The sequence below is a fragment of the Ruditapes philippinarum genome, unplaced genomic scaffold (genome assembly GCF_026571515.1).
Source record: "Ruditapes philippinarum isolate M1 unplaced genomic scaffold, ASM2657151v2 ctg1725_1_1_1_1, whole genome shotgun sequence".
Lineage (NCBI taxonomy): Eukaryota > Metazoa > Mollusca > Bivalvia > Venerida > Veneridae > Ruditapes > Ruditapes philippinarum.
Genome location: NW_026865853.1, coordinates 192,594 through 205,775, shown reverse-complemented (window position 1 = coordinate 205,775; position 13,182 = coordinate 192,594). Strand labels below are relative to the sequence as shown.

Genomic DNA, 13,182 nt, shown 5'->3' with positions numbered 1-13,182 from the left:
AGATCAAGTTTCATAACTAAAAAAAGTGAGGGATAACTTTGTATTGTATTTTGACAAAGTTAAGTCCATTTCTATGTCTTTAGATTTATTGACTATAATATTTCTTAAACCAGTACAACCAGTACAGATATTTACTTGAAACTTAAATTTTATATAAATGGTTACAAGCAAGCTCAGATCATGAAAATGCTACAATTCCATTGAATTATGACACAAGCTATGCCCCTTTTAGGCTTAGAAAATGTTCTGATATAACCATTAATACCTAAATCTTCTGAAACTAGAACAGATATTCAGTTGAAACAATATAATATATGAAGGGTCACAAGTAAGCTCAGTATGCAAAGTTTTTCCACTCTTAATTACATTTTGACATAATTATGCTATTTTCTTAACTTCACTGCTTTTGTTTGTTTTAGTACATTGAGAAAATGAAAGATTATTTGTAATTGTTTCGAACATGATTTGACAACATATATTTATACTATTACCTGTACAATTTGTCTTTTTTTACACCAGAGATAATTTCTTTTTTATGTATATGTATTTGTGCCACTAAAGTTATTCCCTTAACCAACTTTCCAAGTCGTTTTCTCTCAAGGACATTGGTGGTGGTATGAATAGCATTCAGCGATAGTTCTAGTTATGGATTACTTTCATTAAGAACAGTCACTGTGATAAATATTTGTAAAATGTGCGATCCTTGTGAAGCGTTAAGGCAAATTACTGCATAATTACTCTCATTTTATTTCTCGATAGCATTTTATTTTTGGTTTCCTTTTAAAATATCATTGGCCAATGACCTGCCAATTAACATACAACATAACATGTTCCCTTATTAATCATGACAAAATTATTCGAACTATTTATAATACAAACCAACTTCCTTTTGTTTTTTTAAATAATATATATTTACCCAACATTGCACCAACCACAACTTATGTACTTGCCAAAAACATTTAAAAAAGAAGGAAGAAAAGGAAAGATAATCATAAACTGATCTTAATATGTTAATGGCAAAGTCAATATAACCGTGAAGGAAGTAAATTTAGGTAAGAAATTGGGTATTTGTTATTTCACAAACAACCATAACACATGTTTCATCATTACATCATTCTCACGATATATGTGTTAAGGAAATAATAATTCATGTATTATATGTAAAATATTCCATGTCATACCAATATATATATATATATATATATATATATATGTTCTGTTCTTTTTATTGTTAACGACGATGGGCTTGTAATGCTTAAGTCAAATAAAATATTTGTTCTGTTCTGTCTGTTCTGTAATACGTTTGATAATCAATGATTTAAATGTCTCATTAAGTTAAAACAATATGGAATTCACCAATTCATATATAATAAAAGTTAATATTTTGAAATATCTATCTAATTTATCTCAAACTGACTACGAAGAAATAAAATTAATTTCCTCTATTCGCAACAATTCAGAAGATCACATAAGGTCTGAATGTTCACTTTTTCCTTTTAACATTACATAAAAACGTATAAACACAATATTATATGGAAATATATCTTTAACTACTGTCTATTTTTGCACACCGATATTAAATCGTAAATTTAATACTTAAGATATATTTTAAGAACTTGTTGACAAAAAACTTGAATATGCATCGAGAAGGTTTGATTTTATTATCTACAATCTATGATATAGAGGATATTTGTTTGTTTGTTTGTGTGTGTGTGTGTGTTTTTTGGTTTGTTTTTGTGGGGGGGGGGTGTTAAACATATTTTTAAGCTCGATTGCAAAACAATTTCTGTAACTTATATTAATCATTCATTGCGAAAAAAGCTTGCAACTTTTATTTATCACTTCTGAGTCCGAATTCTGGAACCAATCAGAACTTGTGTCATATGTAGAAACATAGTCGTGACCAGATTAGGGCTCGAACCAATGATCCATGGGTTGAGAGGCAGACACCGTAACAAGTAGGCCATCGCTCCCCTTGTGCTTTTATAAGACTTGGAATGGAACTTAACGATACAGAATATCCATGTATCACACGTGTTATACCTAGATGCAAGGTTAATTGACTTGAACCTTATAAACGAAATTCATGGCCTATCAGATAATGTTTTTTCAATATATATAATTATGTTACCGATATAAACCAAATAAAAAAAAATCTTGATATTCACAATTCTTATTAAACAAAGGGAAAAACAATGATGATCACACATAAATAAACGGCGATGTCTTACATGCATTGAAGTAATTTGATTTAATTATACTTATTCGTATAAACTGCAATTTCAAACTTACCTTCTTTAGGATTGCACCTACAGAAAAATGTAAGTACACACACAAATATCCGACACTTATTTTCCATACTTAATATTCCAAAATAAATGATTGATTTGACACCTCTAGTTAAGTTTACTATGCCGATGGTTATTTGTTTCAAATAAACTTTGTTTAAAGTTACATACAGTGAATATCAATTATGCAGAAATCGATGATGTCATACAATGACTTAAATCTTTCATAAAGATCTTCAAACGAACTTGAATACACATGCGATGCATTTCATATTGTAAATCTATATATTAACCATTGAAATAATCTTAATAAAAGTTGGATGCTGATATGTTAGTCTTTTATTTTTCATGAATCAAGACCGTGACTAAAGCTTAATATACTGATAAAATGGTGCATTTAAAAGGGAAACGAATGTAGATCTATTTCCCTTTACTAAAATATATCATGTTGTATAAATTCAGAAACTGACATAAATAATCTAAGATGTTAAATAAATCTTCTTCTTTTTTAAAATTATTTTTGAGAAATCAAGATAGAGAGATAAACTTGGTTACTTATAGAAAAGAAATACATAGTTTGACTTAATCACTTACATGTATACAATTAATAGTTTCGGTTTATTTAACTCTGAACCTGCTGGAAACGAGTGAATGGCTTTGGTCACGCGCCCTACTGCAATCCATTTTTGTATTTTTATATTGAAATCTGCTAAACTTTGATTTGACTGTTCCAAATTCAAAGCAAGGCATGTTAATAACAAATTATTTTTCAGATAAAGTAATATAAGTATATAGACACGTACATCCGAGTAGCGTAGTGGTAAAGTGGAGTTCAGATTATAAAGATCTCAGATTATGAATATGTTTTTTTTTAGTTCGATTCTCTTATTGTCCACATTTTTTTTAAGTATGGTTTTTACTTTCAGAATATTTTTTAATTGTGTCACGTAACTTTTCTTTATCTCTTTCATGATGTTTTGCACAATCTAAAGTTAAACTTTTGACGGCGAAGCAAAATCGAATGTATTTGATTTTTATAACTGTCATTGAACAAATTAAACAGTATTATCAATTTTATTCTGTTTTAAACTCTGAATTCCAGTCGCCACATTTCTAACAATTTTGTCTCATTTGTATTTATGTATATATGTTCCTCCATTGCTCATCTATTACCCTAATCACGACTGTGTTGTCTGTCGAATGCGAATGTGTGTATAACTAAATGTTCTCAAATAGCATTGTTTTAATGAAATTATCGGGGATTTTAAATCTAGTTCGTTGTAAAAAACAACTATAAACAAACGAGAACATAAAGAAAAGAAATGCCTTTTCAGGATTCGAACCTGGGTTACGACTGTGTTGTCTGTTGAATGCGAATGTGTGTATAACTAAATGTTCTCATAGAGCGAACTCTCTACCACTACGCCATTATGCGTAACGCAATAAAAATGAGTGATTGATTAGGTGGTAAAAGATTGTACACTTTTATATATAAGAATAATCGACACCCCTATTTGTCAATATTGATGTAAACAGATAGTGAGAGGAATAGCGAATTCGAGCTGTGCACTGTGTGGGTATGCTATCTTAAATCCTGTTTAATATTATACAATTTTGAATAGTGAGCCATTGAAGATATGATGTGATTCACCGGCAGATGACATATTGACCAAGGCGATAGCCAAGGTCAATATGACTTTCTTTTTTCTTTGATTTTATTTCTCATTTCAACATGAGTTGTTTCCCTTTCTTTATAAAAAATATACTATGTTCATCGTTGAATAAACTATTCTTATTATACATATTTATTGAAATCTATGAAATTCTTACTGAATATGCCTTATTTAAATAAAAGAATGAATAAACTATGTATGGAAAGCTGCATATCCTATTATAGGCCAGGTAAAGTGGTCTTTTCTATTAAAAATAAACAAAACAAAAAACAAAACAAAAATCAGGAAGTTATTTTTAAATGACACTACATATTTTTACTGTGACCACCTATAGTGTGAAGAGTTTAAAACATAACGTATCTACTTTGTGTGCAGTCAAAACATGTTTATCTTATATTTATAAAGAAACTGTGTATCCATCCTCAATATGTTCTAATAATAAATTTGAGGATAGAATATCTTTAAACTATAACTTGAAGAAATGCCATGACCTGGGGTATTTATGCTTAAGCTTAAAAGGGGCCAATCAAATTAATGTGAGCAAACTTGTTGAAAGACTACTTGAAAATGCTTCAAACAAAATTTGGTGATCATCCATCAATTAGTTCTGTAGAAAGAGACGTTTAAAGTTATTTCTATTTTAGCACTATACTATCTAAGAGGTGGAAATCAAATTAATATGAGAAAATTTGATACAACCTAAGAATGTTTCAGACAATGCTTGGTGATCATCCATCAATCAAATCAATTTATTTCTATTTTAAGTTTTAGCAGCCCATAACATGCGCCAATCAAATTAATATGAGCAAACTTGATAAAATACTACCTAAGAATGCTACAGACAAATTTGGTGATCATCCATCCATTAGAATATGTCTAAAGGTTTTTCTATTTTTAGCTCCAGAGACCCCTAAAAGGGGCCAATTAAATTAATATGAGCAAACGTGATAAAGAACTACCCAAGATTGCTACAGACAAAGTTTGGTGATCATCCATCAATTGGTTCTGTAGGAGCAGACGTTTAAAGGTATGTCTATTTTTAGCTTTAGCGGCTCCTAAAAGGGGCCAATCAAATTAATATGAACAAACTTGATGAAATACTACCTAAGAATGCTAAAGAATGAGTTTGGTGATCACCCATCCATTAGTTCTACTGTAGGAGAAGATGTCTGAAGGTTTTTCTTTTTCTAGCTCTAGAGACTCCTAAAATAGGTATATCAAATTAATATAAACAAACTTGATAAAATACTACCTAAGAATGCTACTGACAGAGTTTGGTGATCATCCATCAATTGGTTCTGTAGGAGCAGACGTTTAAAGGTATGTCTATTTTTAGCTTTAGCGGCTCCTAAAAGGGGCCAATCAAATTAATATGAACAAACTTGATAAAATACTACCTAAGAATGCTAAAGAATGAGTTTGGTGATCACCCATCCATTAGTTCTTATGTAGGAGAAGATTTCTGAAGGTTTTTCTTTTTCTAGCGATAGAGACTCCTAAAATAGGTATATCAAATTAATATGAACAAACTTGATAAAATACTACCTAAGAATGCTACAGACAGAGTTTGGTGATCATCCATCCATAAGTTCTGTAGGAGAAAATGTCTAAAGGTTTTTTTCTATTTTTAGCTCTAGAGTCTCCTAAAATGGGCGAATCAAATTAATATGAGCAAATTTGATAAAGGACTACCAAAGAATGCTACAAACAAAGTTTTGTGATCATCCATCAATTGGTTCTGTAGTAGAAGATGTTTAAAGGTTTTTCTATTTTTAGCCCTGATGACCCCAAAAAGGGGTCAATTGAAATGACATGAGCAAATTTAAGTGTGACTGGCACAAGGATGCTACAGAAGAAATTTAAGGTAAATCTGCCAAGCAGTTTCAGAGAAAATGATTGTTGACGCATGACGACGGATGCCGGAGAATCCCCCATTGATACTAATAGCTTACGTCGGTACTGGTCAGCTAAAAAACGATTGTCCAAACTGAACAGAACACCGTTACTTTTCATTCTGGACATAACCACTCATCATGTTAGGGGGAAAAATAACATAAGCAAGTTCTAACTGAATAGCGAGAATTTGCAGGCTATGACCAGACAGCAGAGGTGTGCCAACTCATCTTGGTCTACACTGCTCGCATGGAAAGATTCACTTGCCACCAGCTGGTTAAAAGAAAATCAATGATTAATTTATGAGCACTTCAAATGTTAGATTTAATGATTTTGATAAATAAGAATGTGTTTCAAATCAACACTTTCAACGTTTAACATTTTTCACCTGTAATTGTGTATCTGTTACTGATAATCTGAAGATTCTGGATAAGGGGAGATACCGCAAATAATTTAAACTGCCATTCACTATCAGATGGTCTAACTTGATATTTATTTGAAACTTGAGACCTTGACTAAAACTAAGTAAAGTTTACATTTTATTTAAAGAACTGCTTTAGACCATTTCGTTTCACAGCTTAAGGTATTAGGACCCTAATGGGCACTATCAGGAACTAAAAAATTGACATCATAGGTCAGATGTATACCTTAAAGTAAACCTGTATGCAAAATTTAAACAAAGTTTACCGTACGGAAATCAAGTTATGGCCACTTTTCTGAACTCAAGCTAGGATGTTATGAGGGCCCTTTTTTAGAAATGAGGAACCTTTAAATAATCTGCAATAACATTCTAATGAAAAATGTTTCCAATTAATTTTTGGTAAGAAACAAATAGTACCATTCAGCTAACAATCCACATAAGCAAAATTATGGTTTCAACTTAAAATCTGTATAAAAATGTTACCCTACCCCACCCATTTTTACCACGTGTCTGACCATTTTTCTACTTAGGGAGCCTTATTTAAAAAAATCTTAAAAATTACCCAAATGAGTGCCTGTTTTCAAAGTTTCCCTAAATTTTTAAAAAAGTATATTGGTTGATCTTGTAAAATATGAAATACTTTTACCGTCTAGTTTTGATTAAATTACACTTTGAAAATATCAGGTACCATATTTATTACTAGATTTAGCATAATTTAGCCAATAAATACCTATATAAATTAAAAAATAAAAATTAAACACTTTTTCTTTCCAAATGGGACATGAGAGATACATAAATAATGTTAAAAGAAAAAAAGAAAGAAAGAAAAAGTTGATCCTTCTGGGGAATGAACCAATGGCCCTCATTTTCAATGAAGTTTACAGTAGTTCTAGCCTATTTGAATACTCTTCAAAGCGGAGATAATGCATTAGGATGCTAATACCTTAAACACAACTTCGTAAACTTCGTTAAGCCCTTTGGGACTGAATTGTCTTAATGTTCGTCTTCTGCCTTGCTTCGTCGGGCCCTTGTAGGTGATTTTCTTGTTGCTCTGTCTTCCTTTAGGACATTGAGTACTTTTGTTATGGTCATTTGGTGTACTTTTATATGTTTCTACATGATCATTTTAGTGTTTTACTTATTTAACCTTTTGTTACCATGACGACTGTTAGAATTTCACTTGGCGGGGTTTCATTTTAGTTGCACTGTCTCGTTTATAGGAACATGGTGGGGCTAAGAGCGAGGTTTGGTGCACCATTAACCGGTTTAAACTCCCCAGCAGTCATTATTATGCTGCTGTTGGTTCCAAGGCGGCGCCCCACTCTGTTCCTCAGATGTATGTCTATGTTGTTTCATACTGTTTTGAGGACACTTTTGCTTGTGTCCCTTGTTGTTTTCTCGTCTACGGTAAGTATCTGCCCCATTGCCTCTAGTTTTTATTTCTTTGATTAACCCCCCCCCTTCCCCCGGTCTCCTGTTCCTTCCCCATTGTGGGCCTTTTATTATTTTCTTTGAATTCCTAATCAGTTATAAATTATTTATCATATAATGTTTAACCTGTCCATGCTCTGTCTTTGCCCTGTCCTGTTTTTGTTTGGGGTCCGCCTGGGCTCCTTACCATTGGTTTTTGTTGCTGGGTCATATCGGGGTTGGGTTCATTGAACGCCGCCTTTCCTTGTTGATCTTGTTTATTATTTTGAAAGATCTTATACGATGATATATCATAAGAGTGTCCTGTATGACTGTACATTGTGGTATCTACTCATCCGTGAACGTTGTTTCACTTAATGGTCCTTTTTCTGTTATTATAGACAGTTTCAAAGTGAATTCGAATTTAAAATGCAATTTACTAGGAAGTACTTATATATTACGCTGAACTGTTTAAGTGAAATAGCAAAGTTTTGCTTTGGGTATTGCAACAAAAGCCCGATGGTAAAACATTTAAAGAATATATACGAGACATTTAATGACAACTGTCGACATTCTAAAATCTATCAATATCAAAACTTAATATGACATAAAATGGCTTAAACCATAATGTGATCAATACGAATGAAAACGTCAACTAATTTCATTTTCATTAAGATTATGCCTTTAATCGGACATACGAGTCTAACACTTTTAATTACAGTACAAATAATTTGATAAAACAATCCAAAAACATTCAATATAATAAAATAGCATTACAAATTATACATGCATATAAAGTGTAAGTTTTTGAATAACAACTCACCCCTATAAAAACATAAAAGACTCAACCAAAACAAGCGTCTGCTTCTTTTCCTAATTATGTAGTTGCATGACCATGATTTGCAAACCAAATTGAAGAGATAGACCTATTTTAAAAATAATATTATGACCACAGCAGATTTCGTACAGAAAAACAGTTTCACTGTAATGTATCATTAACCAAAGACATTCGTTGGTTATGTCAATATAGCCGTTGTAAGAAAAATACAAAACAAGAAAAAAAATCAACATAGTCTTAGTTGAAAGGATGTTCAAGGCTGATAAAAGACACTCATAGTTCAACATGTTCACGATTCTCTTTAAGTGGGACTTCATCATGTTTACGATTCTCATTAAGTGAGACTTCATCATGTTTACGATTCTCATTAAGTATGAATATGTTCTCAGGGTCAAATTTTGAAGGGTCAAAGTCTGGATACTGCAATTGAATGCTTTCAAGCTTTTTTCGTTGTTCTTCCTTGTTGCTTATTTTCCTTTCTAGAATATATTTCTTTGAGCTTTGAAGTAAAACTTCCTTTTCCATATCAGTAACAGAAACATGTTGAACATTTACACCTTCAACATTCTTAATAATGTAGAAAGCATATTCCGTACCGCCAAAATGGTCAGTGTGAGAAGGATGAAGGGTAGTGCTCCAGAAGCCTCGTACGTTGAACGGTTCTCTTTCTTGGTGGTCATCTGGGTTATAATGTTTTTGCCCCCTGAATGTATAATTAAATGTTTCAAGTCCGATTCTATGTAGAGCTTCATTCAGCAATTTTTCACTGTTTTGCCAAATAAAATCAGGGTTTTCACTCCTTATTGCTTCATTCAAGCTTCTGTAGAAAGTCGCATTCGGCAAGTGCTTATACTCGTCAGAGTTTGTGTACAAATTAATTAGCATTCCCGCTGATTTAAGATCATCATCCCATGTTTTAAATCTCGGTTCTTGCATCTTTTTCCTTGCATTCTCTGTACTCTCTGTCATAGAATATTTCTTGTCCAGTTCTCGGAGAAGATCAGTTACATCGTTCGAAAATTGGTCATATAATAAACCTGGTCGTAAATGTAGCAGAGATTAATATATAAAATATTTTGATCGAGTAAAATAATCCTGTAGATAAGATAATGACATTTATTACTATTATTATACTATTCGATATTAAAGATAATTTACAGCATTCGAAAATTGGTCAATGTTAACATTTGGTGTTTTCTTGGAAATTTCGTCAAGATGCACACCTGGTTATAAATCTAAAAGATATTAACATATAATAAATATCAAGAAAATAATAATGAAGGAAGTATAACAGTATGAATTATTTATATTTATCATTTGTATATTTTACAGATATACAGTAAAAACCCTCAATTAAGACCACCATCGGGACTGGACCAAAGTGGTCATAATTGTGGGGTGTTCTTAATTGTGGATATTGTTATCATTGCTTACACGCATTATGACCAGGGCCTATTTTAGTCATTTTGTATGAAAAAAAAAAGAATGTATCTTAACTTGCAAATACAATATGAAAGCATGTTATAATGTTACATCTGATGGGGAAAAACATATTTCTGAAGACATTTTTTAATATTAGATTTTCTTTGATCTTATTTCAATATAAATTGTGTCTGCTGTACATATTTCACATATCATGTAAGACATTATTTCTTCACAAAATAAATGTGCATAAAGCAACATTAAATCACTTTCTCACCTTTTTCATGAAATATCCCATAAATAACAGTTTTTGACACCTTGTGTCAAGTGTTATGCCTAAGAGCAATCAAGTAGATAATAACAACACATTTAAGATCTAGGAAGGTGTTGATTTTAATCAGTGGTCTCAATAGTGGGGTCAAATAAAGAACAAAATAATGAATGGGACTGAATTTGGTGGTCTTAAAAGTGGATAAGTGAGGCGGTCTTAATTCTGGATCATGTAATCATTGACGTAAAGAACAGAAAATTCTGTTCTTTTAAACACTGGTCTTAAAAGCGGGGTGGTCTTAATTCCGAGGTGGTCTTTAGTAGGGATTCTACTGTATATCAAAACACATTTGCATTAATAAAAGGTGGGTTTCCTTTGCAAACAATTTTAATTACAACTGTATGGTTTTTATTATTTTCCGCTTTATCATGTTTAATATAGATTGACTTCTTTACAAAGATCGACAGAACGTTTTTAGTTCAAGTACAATAATGCTTGAGTCTGAAATAAAAATGTCTGTTCTGTTTTAATACAAAAGCAATAAACGTAATCCAGGTGATCCCATCAATCTATATCAGTTTCTTTTTGCATTTAAATATTATCACAATATTACACCCGTAATTAATGCCACGTATATCTTACAAATCACGCATTTTTCAAGGTAACTGCCAACAGTTTTTAGTACATTCAACAAGAGACTTGTAATTTTCTTCCCCGTTGAAGAACTCTGTTTCTAATAAGAGATAGATATTATAGTAGATGAAGCACACAAAACCTATTATCATAATCGGCCCGCTGAACACATGCAAACACTATAACAATAACGTCACATTTTACGTCACTGTGAAGTGAAAGTTAGGATGTTTGCACTGATCGCTTTTTTATGATTACAACTTCAGTGTAATTTTACAAACACAGTTTTATTGTAAATTTAAAGGAATAAAAACAAAACATTTTATTCCGAGAAAATGAAACTTGCTGCTTCATTGTTTTGCATATAAGGGAAGCAACTGTGTATTAGATACTGTACAGTTAAAGAATGAAATATCAAATTAATTAATCAAGTGCTACTATTAGATATTAACATAAAAACACGTCAGAGGCGGATCGGAAAGTGATAATCCGTCTTGAAATGTATAATGCCGTACTGAAGCCGATTATCATCAAGATTCCGACCATACTCTGCCGTGTATTAACCTTTTAATAGTTTAATACAGAAACTAGAACAAACATACTTTAAGATAGATTTAGTATATGTTATCGTACAAAGTAAATTCAAAATTATGCTTAACACGTTATACAATTATGATTAAAGAATGGTAAAAAAGTTTACGTTCTGGATTTTAATGATGTAGTTTGATAATTAAAAAAATACAATAAATTAATGATCAGTCTTACTTTAATCAATAAAAAACATGCGTTAAAGTAGCGACTAAAAATATTTACATTATAAATATATTATCAATACTCTGAGTGGAATAGATAAAAACATTCTGCACGTCTTAAACTTCATGAAACGTAAGAAATAAACATTGTATTGTAAACACAATTGCGGTTGTCAATCATTTTCCTTATATAGATTTAAAGTCTATTGAAAAGGTTCAATCCACTGAAAACTAGATAGTTTGATCTTCAACTACTTTGAATAACAAAGTTCCCAAACAGAACATAGAACAGAAACTAGCAATCACTATTATGTTGTTTGATTTGTTTGTTAAAAAAAACCAAACAAAAACAACAACAATAACCATAACCCCCTGAATTATTTCAACTGGCATTGTTTCAATATTGTGTTGCCAATTAGACCGCATAAATTCACGACATCGTATCAAAAAGTTTTACCAACATCAAACTAATATTAAGACATTTGTTTTTATTTATTTTAACGTCTGCCTACTTTGTGTTTTGATTATAACTTAATTTAAAATATAACGAAAGTATGTAGTACATTAATTTTAGGTTTCGATAATTCCTGCGCATATATGAAATTTGAACGGAAAAACGTTGAATTTCATTAGAGGTTATCAATCAATCAATTAATCAATCAATCAATTCAATCAATCAAATCAATCAATCAAACAAACAAACAATCAATCAATCAATAAGTCAAAATGTCTTAATCAATCAAACACCTTTTCCCAATCGGTCAATCATACCAATTTACCTTGGTTATGATTAAAATTAAAACAATGAAAATATTCTATAAAAAGAGAAAGGTGATACTGCTAATATAGAAAATTAAATATAAACATATATTCATTGATTAAACTATAGTTCTTCGTTACCTTTAATCGAAAAGCACATTGCAAGTATATATATGAATGAAAATGCATATCTTCCTTTTCTGGTTTTATTATGCCTGTATTGTCAACTCCACGGCTATAACTAAACAATTTTGAAATCAGAGATATTTTAGGCACTTTACTTATTCCAGGTATTTTTTTCCTTTAACTAAGTATATTACTATATATACATATATCTATATTAGTAATCCGATATAGCCATAATAAATTTAGTATCGAAAAAAAGAGGTGTTGAAGAAAGAAACAGTTCAAATGACAGATAATGACTGATTAAAATTCATAGATCTGAAACGATACACTAAGGAGAATATAAACGTTAAGGAAGTAAATAAAGGTACGAACATTGATATTTTGGTGTTTTGTATACTTGAACACATTTTTGTAATACGTTCGATATATAGACGATTTGAAAGCTTTGATCTGGAAGCTACATTGTAATCTACAAATAAACCCATAGTCAGGTTTTCAAAAACTAAATTGAATTCAATTACTTTTATGTAGTGAATTAACATTATAGAGAATTTCTTTTTATCTGTTTAAGCTTTTATTTTTTCCAGAATCGATTACAAATATTTTTGTTTTATATAGATTGATAAATGCGTATAAATTTTGCTGTTTTCTTGTAAAGGCGTAACAGTTACTACATGTTCATATATCTATGTG

At 31.0% G+C, this 13,182-nt stretch overlaps 1 protein-coding gene across 1 annotated transcript; it reads right to left on the bottom strand.

Annotated features, from left to right (window-relative positions):
* Positions 1-8,178: 8,178 nt before the first annotated feature.
* LOC132730562 (uncharacterized) lies at positions 8,179-12,737 on the bottom strand. Its single transcript, XM_060716523.1, has 2 exons — positions 12,502-12,737; positions 8,179-9,560 (listed from the first exon to the last, which is right to left on the bottom strand). The coding sequence occupies exons 1-2, from the start codon at positions 12,518-12,520 to the stop codon at positions 8,797-8,799; spliced, it is 783 nt and encodes a 260-aa protein (XP_060572506.1). The 5' UTR covers positions 12,521-12,737; the 3' UTR covers positions 8,179-8,796.
* Positions 12,738-13,182: the final 445 nt, after the last annotated feature.